The sequence below is a fragment of the Nicotiana attenuata genome, unplaced genomic scaffold (assembly GCF_001879085.1).
Source record: "Nicotiana attenuata strain UT unplaced genomic scaffold, NIATTr2, whole genome shotgun sequence".
Classification (NCBI taxonomy): domain Eukaryota; kingdom Viridiplantae; phylum Streptophyta; class Magnoliopsida; order Solanales; family Solanaceae; genus Nicotiana; species Nicotiana attenuata.
In genome coordinates this window covers 28,365-37,366 of record NW_017675795.1, presented here as the reverse complement: position 1 = coordinate 37,366, position 9,002 = coordinate 28,365, and the positions used below count along the sequence as shown (strand labels likewise).

Genomic DNA, 9,002 nt, shown 5'->3' with positions numbered 1-9,002 from the left:
GTGCGATGGACTAATGACTAGGCAGCCTAACTTAACTTTTCGATGCATTATGCAATCGCAAGTTGTTATGCGGGCCGCATAAGTGAAAATCTTACCGCATTTTTGAACACCAAGTTAACCAATTTTTCTGCCTGTGTCTGCGATGACTATACGGTTCACATAGTCATTATGCGACCGCGTAGTTGTCCCCAACTTTGGACCTTTCTTTCCTTCAGTTTCCTCAACACTAGGACTTTGTTCATGATATTTTGGGACTACCTGCACTCTAACACACACGTCAACCTGCTCAATCTAAACTACATAAATGAAAAACTACAAAAGAGTGCTACCACACATGGGTTGACTCCCAAGAAGCGCTTGATTTAACATCGTGGAACGACGCAGTTGACCCCATTTGGGCTATTCATTGGTGGTCACTGTTGTCTGACTATCCTTTAGAGCAAATTGTTCTATCAAGCCTTTCTCCTTAGTACCAAGGTAATGCTTGACTCATTGACCATTAACTTTGAAAGTTCAAGTTCCATCCTCTGACTCCAATTCAATAGCACCATAGAGGGAGAAACTCACAACTTTGAACGGGCCAGACCATTTGGACTTAAGTTTTCCCGGAAAGAACTTGAGTCTTGAATTGAAGAGTAAGACCAAGTCACCGGAATTGAACTCCCACTTCAAGATCTTCTTATCATGGACAAACTTCATTCTCTCCTTGTACATGGCTGCACTATCATAGGCATGGAGACGGAATTCCTCCATCTCATTAAGTTGTGTCATTCTCAGATTAGTAGCTTCGGCCTAGTCAAGGTTCAGCTTCTTCAATGCCCACATGTCTTTGTGTTCAAGATCCACTAGCAAGTGACACGCTTTGCCAAAAACCAACCGGAATGGAGAAGTGCCAATGGGAGTCTTAAATGTAGTGCGATATGCCCACAGCGTATCATCTAGCTTCCTTGACCAATCGGTCCTGTTTGCATTGACAATTTTTGCTAGGATGTTTTTGATTTCCCTGTTAGAAACTTCAACCTGACCACTCGACTGAGAATGAGAGGGTGTGGCCACCTTGTGCTTCACGCCATACTTTTCAAGCAGCCCGGCGAAAGCCTTTTTGCAGAAATGAGAACGACCATCACTCAGGATGGCCTTTGGGGTACCAAACTGCGTGAATATGTTCTTCTTCAAGAATGCGGTCACACTCCTTGATTTATTGTTAGGCAACATGATTTCCTCGACGAATTTGGAGAGGTAGTCCACAACCACTAAGATGTAGGTCATGCCATAAGAGCTCATAAAAGGGCCCATAAAGTCTATCCCCCACACATCAAAGATCTCGACCTCAAGTACAAAATTCATAGGCATCTCATGTTTTTCAGATATTGACCCTTGTCTTTGACATTGATCACATGCCTTGACTGATTTGCGTCTTGGTAGATCGATGGCCAATAGTAGGCACATTCAAGCACCTTTGCAGCTGTCTGATTTCCTCCATGATGACCCCCAACCGAAGAATCATGGCATGCTTTGAGAATTGGCATTACCTCATCTTCCGTAACCCACCGTCGAATGATGTTGTCGGCACAAATTCAGAACAAAAAGAGTTCCTCCCAGTAGTATTGCCTAAATTTCTGCAAGAACTTTTTCTTTTGATAAGTCTCCAATCCATCGGGAATAAGATCACTAACCAAGATGTTAGCGATGTCGGTATAACAAGGAGCGAATGTGCTAGACAATGCCAATATGTGCTCATCTAGAAAGGATCATTGATCTCAAGGTCCTCTTTTGGTCTCCATAAGATAGCGAAAAGCAGCATGATCAGTGTAAACTATCACTTTGGACCCTAACAAATAAGCCCGAATGTTTTCAAAAGCATAGACAATGGCGAAAAGTTCTTGCTCAGTTATAGTGTAATTCATTTGAGTGCCATTAAGTGTCTTGCTTGCATAGTAGACAAGGTGAAGGATCTTGTTATGACGTTGGCCAAGTACCGCTCCAATAGCTACACCACTAGCGTCACACATGAGTTCGATTGGAAGAGACCAATCGGGTGTGACAATAATAGGTGTCATGGTGAGCTTTTCTTTCAATTCCTCAAAAGCCTTTAGAAACTTCTCATCAAGTAAAAACTTTGCATCTTTTTCTAGGAGCTTGCACATGGGATTTGCAATTTTTGAGAAGTCCTTGATAAAACGCCTATAGAAGCCGGCGTGTCACAAAAAGCTTCGGACACCTTTTACTGAAGTGGGTGGAGGAAGCTTGGAAACGATTTAGATCTTTGCCCGGTAAACCTCTATGCCTTGTATGGAAATTTTTTGGCCCAAAACAATGCCCTCGTCCACCATGAAGTGGCATTTCTCCCGGTTTAGCACAAGGTTTGTTTCTTCACATCTTTGAGCACTTGTCTAAGGTTGTCAAGACAACGCTTAAAGGAATCACCCACTACAGAGAAGTCATCCATAAATACCTCAAAGAAATCTGCTACCATGTCTGAGAAGATTGGCATCATGCACCGTTGGAAAGTAGCCGGAGCGTTGCATAGTCCAAAAGGCATATGGCTAAAGGCAAAAGTCCCATATGGGCATGTGAATGTCGTATTCTCTTGATCTTCCAAGGCAATGTTGATTTGGTTATAGCCGGATATCCTTCCAAGAAGCAATAGAATGACCTTCCCGCCAGCCGATCAAGCATTTGATCAATAAAAGGCATAGGGAAATGATCTTTGCAAGTCGCACTGTTTAGCTTCTGGTAATCCATGCAAACCCTCCATCCGGTCACTGTTCTCGTTGGAATGAGTTCATTTTTATCTTTTTGAATCATGGTCAGGCCTCCTTTCTTTGTCACACATTGCACTGGACTCACCCAAGAACTATCGGCAATAGGGTAGACCACCCCGACATCTAACCATTTGATGATTTCTTTCTTTACCACCTCTTGCATGGAAGGGTTTAACCTGCATTGATTCTCCACACTTGGTTTGCTCTCTTGCTCCAATTGTATCTTGTGTTCACAAATTCTCGCGGGAATCCCTCGGATGTCCGCTATTGTCCACCCAATACCTTGCATGTGCTCCCTCAAGACATTCAACAGTTGTTCTACCTGCACATCATTCAACAAACAAGAAACGATTACCGATAGAGTGTCATTAGAGCTAAGAAATCTATACCTCAAGTGTGGTGGAAGTGGCTTGAGCTCAAGTTGCGGCGGCTCAATAATTGAAGGCTTGGCGCTAGGAGTGACTCTATTCTCTAAGTCAAGAGAAAGGTTTTTTGGAGCATAAGTGTAGGACCCAAGTCCTTCTAATGCGTTCACTGATTCCTTGTACCCCTCTATATGTTCACCATCAAAATTCACCAAAATAGCCGTCAACGCCTAACCAAGGCATTGATCTTCCATCTTCATCTCAATTGCATCTTCTACCTCATCAACAACATCAATGACGGAGATGCTTTCATAAGCATGTGGCAACTTCATACCCTTGCTTGCTTGGAAGGTAACCTCCTCGTTATTAACTCGGAACTTGATCTCATTTCGTTTTGAATCCATAAGTGCTCTTCCGGTAGCAAGAAATGGTCTCCCCAAGATGATAGGGATCTCCTTGTCAACAACACAATCAAGGATCACAAAGTGGCGGGGAGGAGGAACTTTCCCACTTTAACAAGAACATCATCAACAATTCCCACCGGTCTCTTTATTGAACGATCGGCCACTTGCAACCTCATACTTGTAGGCCTCGGCATACCTAACCCCGTTTGCTTGTAAATAGCAAGAGGCATTAAATTGATGCTAGCCCTATTATCACAAAGAGCTCTTGCAAAATCACGCACCCCAATAGTGCATGGAATGATAAAAGCTCCCGGGTCTTCTTTCTTTTGAACGGTGGTTGTTGCAATGATAGAACTAACCCGGTGAGTCACACTCACCACTTCATTCTTGGTGATCAAGTCTTTCAAATACTTAGCAAAACCCGGCATCTCGTGAAATGCTTCCACAAATGGAATATTTACCGATAATTGCTTGAGAATGTCATAGAACTTCTCAAGTTTGATATCATCAACCTTCCTAGCAAGTCTTTGAGGGAAAGGAGGGGGAGGTCTAGGAATTGGTGCTAGAGTTTTTGGCATCTCTTTCACCTTTTCCTTAACCTCTTCCCGGTTCACTTCTTGAATTTTCACTTCTTCCGGGACCTTTTTAGCTTCAACAACAATCGGCACCTCAACTTGTGCCTCAACTTCTTGTTCGGAATCTTCCACTTCGACCACTTGTTCATTCTCTCCTCGAAGTATTTTCCCACTCCGAGTTGTGATTGCCATACATTGAGAAGTTGGACTATATCCACTACCTTTCGGATTTGCAATAGTGTCACTTGGGAGGGTACCCTTTTGCTTCGGATTTTGCTCTCATGAGAGGTCTCTCATTTGCATCTCCAACTTTTGAATAGATGCGGTATGATAACCCACAAGATCGGTCGTATTCCTCATTAAAGTGTCGGATCTTTCTTGATTTTGCAATACTCATTCAAACATGTTTTCCATCTTGGAATCACTTGAAGAATCTTCCTTCCAATGCGGAGAGTTTGAATATTGCCCTTTTGGTGGAACATAGGGGTTTGAACTCTGATTGGAAAAGTTATTGTTGTCGTTATTCCAATTCCCTTGATTTGCACTACCTTGGTCATTCCGCGATTGTTGGTTAACTTGCCCTTGCGGGTTCGGCCTCCATTGGTTTTGTTGTCCTGAACCTTGGTATTGTTGCCTTTGATAACCTCTTTGAGAGTTGTTGATATAATTTGCTTCCTCATAATCTTCATTTGATGTGGGTGGAACATCTTCCACCACATTCACTTTTTTTGTTTGGCTTTCAGTGAACATCTTTGTCAACACATTGACATTGGTGGCAAGCCCGGCAATTACTTGATCTCTTTCTTGGTTCTCCTTAATCATGTTGGTCAACGAAGGAGTACCATATGCAACTCCACCCGTGGTATCCTCTGAGTGCCAATCTTGGTTATGTATTGCCATTTTGTATAAGATTTGTGTGATCCTCGCAAATGTTTTATCCATAAAGGATCCATCAGCTGCATTCTTGGCTATAGATTGATTCATAGCATCCAAACCCATGTAGAATTTCTCCAATAAGATAGAATCCGGAAAACCATGATTCAGTGACCTCACCAAATATAACTTGAACTGATCCCAAGCCTTATGTAGATGTTCTCCCGGTAATTGCTTGAAAATGAAGATTTTATCCCGGAGCTCAGATTTCTTGCTTTGCGGGAACCATTTAGCTAGGAACGCTCGGACAAGTTCAGGCCAAGAATGAATGGAATTTGGCGGTAGATTTTGAATCCATTTCCTCGCCTCTCTAGCTAGTGAGTACTAGAACACCCTCAACCTTAGGGAATCATCTGAGATGTTGTTCTACTTCTGCATCGCACACACGCCCAAGAAGTTTCTGAGATGTTGTGTCGGATCATCATCGGTGGAATTTCTAAAAATCCCCTCTGCTTTGAGCATTAGGATTAAACTGTGTTCCACCTTGAAAGTGGCAGTGTCAACTCTCGGAGGTACAATAACATTGGTATCCTCAATGTACTCATCTATGTCCGCAAAAGAATTATCTTCTTCGTCACATTCGGCCATGTTTTCCTATCAACACCAAGCAAAACAAGAAAAGTGTGATGGAATAGAAGAAGACGTAAAGTAAAGCACACACTAATTAGTAATTTCAAAACAGTATTCCCCGGCAATAGCGCCAAAATTTGATATGCTCAAGTTAAACTTTAATTAATTAGTGTAAGGTGGTCGGTGTCATATATAATAACCCAATAAGATTGGGGTCCAATCCCACAGGGAATAGGTGTGAAAAGGTTACTTGAGTAGTGTGAAACATGACTTAGGTGGTAATTTTATTCCTTTAGCTTAACAAGAGAATGATACAGTTGTGATTTAATAAGATGACTAACTTTGTTATAAGAATGTGAATAATTTGATTAAGGAAACCAAGGTTGTGTCCCCGTCAATAAAATGTAATGCTATCGGTGTTAATATGATATATTTCTAATGGAAGGCCCTTTGATATACAAATGGTTTCTAAATTACTACCCAATATTTCCCAATGGTTGGGTAGTATTTTCTCTTATAATTTTCCCAAATATAAAAGAGTTTTAAGAACAACCAATTTATGCCAAGTACAACCCACTTATTCCTAAGCGATTCTATTAAACAAGATTTAAGGTCTTGAGTTCTTGATATTCATTTCTACCAAACCCTAACCCACTTTTCCAAGTAAGGAAAGAATAAGATGGAGTAAGTTAATGTTTGCAACCACCCACCATAAATAAAGCACAAGAAATGAATAAATATCAACCAACCATTATATATATATTCAATGTTATCCTCAAGGTTCAACGAATGAATGAAGCTATGATCGTACCCGGATAGAGATGATGGTCTTCCTCTGATGTCTCCAAGCCGGCCATAATAGAATAGATAGGCGAAGCAGTCAATAGCAGTCTGTTCTCGCCTATCGATAGATAGCAGGTTGCTTCCAAGCTCAACACCCATTAACATTACACCCATTTAGGGTCCACAACCTTAGTATTTAAAACTAGCTACTCATGCTAAGATACAAGAACAAACCAATAAATAAAGTCATAAAGCTTACAAAAGTGCAAGATTCTCTCTTCACAAGCTTCCAAATTAATGGAGTATTCAGTGCTATCAAGGTAGGCCCTTTTACAGACATAATGACCCACAAAAACCCTAATTATTCTTTTTATAGTAGACCAAAAGTCGTGGTCAAAATCGGACAAAATTGCCCCTGCAGACGACTTCTGCGATCGCATAATGGTCGCAGACCATGTATGCGGTCCGCATAATCTTCGTTTGCGTCGCAGATGAGTAGATCAGAAAGCCTAGGAATCCACCACATATGAATTATGTAGTCCGCATATCTGTTATGCAACCGCATTTTCCCATCGCAGATGTGTTGAGCAGCTTCTTCAATTGAAATTGTGCGATCATTATGCGGCTCCCAAAAGTGTTATGCGACCGCATAATGGGGCATATTTTTCTCTTCATTTGACCAGCCACTTTGCTTCAGTTTGCGGTAATCATGCGGATTATGCGGTCCGCCTTTCACTTATGCGGTCGCATACTTGCAGCATTTCTGTCTTTTTGTGACATTTTGACTTCTTTTCCATGTTTTTGGGTCTTCAAGTCTCATACACTAAAAAACAACCAAACTTGATAAGAATTAACTAAAAATGCATTAAGAGACGAGCTAAAATCTAAGTAATTGGTATCAAATGTGCCGAAATTCTACGGCACATCAGTAAGTATCAAGACTAACCTCGATGGAGTAGTGACGAGGAACAGTCAGGACACCTACTGGTCTAATAAGCTGAACAAGTATAAGAATAGAAACAACAGAACATGATATCTATATAAAAACTACGCGATGTGGCTAATAATACGCTAATTGCAATAAGGAAAGAAACTAAGAAGTAACACCGGAACACGATAATAAGAACACAGAAAAACGAATGGAAATACAACCCAAATCCGAAATCACAAATACGGTAAAGACAAGTCATAACTTAGCAACTACGGCAGTTTTCACATTAGGTCTCAGCCAATAAACTTCAATCAATTAGGCAAATCCTTCAAGTGATAAAATATTTCGAAATATACTTCCTTCAAATAAATATTTTTCAAAAATAGTTCTTTCAAAATAAATACCTTTCGAATATAATCTTTCCAAATAAATATCCTTCGAATACAAGTCACCCTGTGACACCTCATCTCATAATCATACAATACGGGTCTCCATACCTGAACCCAACCCTTGGCATCCTGTGCCCTCATCACACCTCATAATCATACTGGCAACTCACGTGCCAAATAGAGCCATTCTCACATGGAAGGCAAATAAACAAGGGTGTATGTCTATACTCAGCGACATCAAGAAGCCTCTTATCCGATAAGGGTGCTTAGCCACGTATATGCTTGTGCAAATGTCCTAACATAGTTCATACCAGCTAGTAAGCATAAGGAAAAGAATGGACAGCACGTAGAATGTTTACACAGGGGTAGGATCAATGAAAAGCACAACTCAGAACACAATGATAATAACATGGGATCTCCCAGGATACCGTCCCGTAGTCCCAAAGTAAATATACAGAACAGGGGGATCTACCGGGATACCGTCCCGTAGTCCCAAACGTAAATGTGCAGGGGGGTCAACCGGATTACCGTTCTGTAGTCCCAAAGTAAATATACAAAACAGGGGGATCTACCGGGATATCGTCCCGTAGTCCCAAACGTAAATGTGTAGGGGGATCTCCCGGAATAACGTTCCGTAGTCCCAAAGTAAATATGCAAAACAGGGGGATCTATCGGGATACTGTCCCGTAGTCTCAAAGTAAATATGCAGCGCAACCAACAGAAATAACAGTTACAATACGGCAGAAACCTCGTACATCACCACAACAAGTACAACAGAAAAAATGACAATAAAAGAAGGTACGGCGAGTAAATCAACTCAAGAACTTTAAATCACAAAGAAACGGTAGAACCAGTTCACAAGGAATAACCACAGGTAAAGAATACTAGGCATAAAGGTAACAGTTCAACTAGGAAAAAGACAAACATGTAGCAACGACCCCACAATATACTAGTCAACAGTAAGGAAGCCAACACGAGTCAAATAGTTTCCAAATAAAGGCGAGTCAACTAAGATATAGGTTATCTATCTGCTTTTAAGGTTGAGAAATTGCGAAGGATATTCAACAATTCAAATATTGACAAGTAGTAGAAGATAATCATCACTCCAATTAAGACTAAACAATCATAGGATGAGACAATAACAATTTCAATTAAAGATAAGCAGTTATGAAAAGATAGCATGACGATAGACCAACCGCAGAAGCGATAACGGGAGCGCAAAAGCGGACTCCTTCGCAGATGCGATAGACCGATTGCAGAAGCGGTTTCGCATTTGCGTTCCAGTAT

The 9,002-nt window shown here is 41.1% G+C and overlaps 1 protein-coding gene across 1 annotated transcript; it reads right to left on the bottom strand.

Annotated features, from left to right (window-relative positions):
- Window positions 1–2,353: 2,353 nt before the first annotated feature.
- LOC109220446 lies at window positions 2,354–4,301 on the bottom strand. Its single transcript, XM_019384918.1, has 4 exons — window positions 3,912–4,301; window positions 3,366–3,585; window positions 2,752–3,317; window positions 2,354–2,656 (listed from the first exon to the last, which is right to left on the bottom strand). Exons 1-4 carry the CDS (start codon window positions 4,299–4,301, stop codon window positions 2,354–2,356), a joined length of 1,479 nt encoding a protein of 492 aa, XP_019240463.1.
- Between the last annotated feature and the right edge of the window lie 4,701 nt (window positions 4,302–9,002).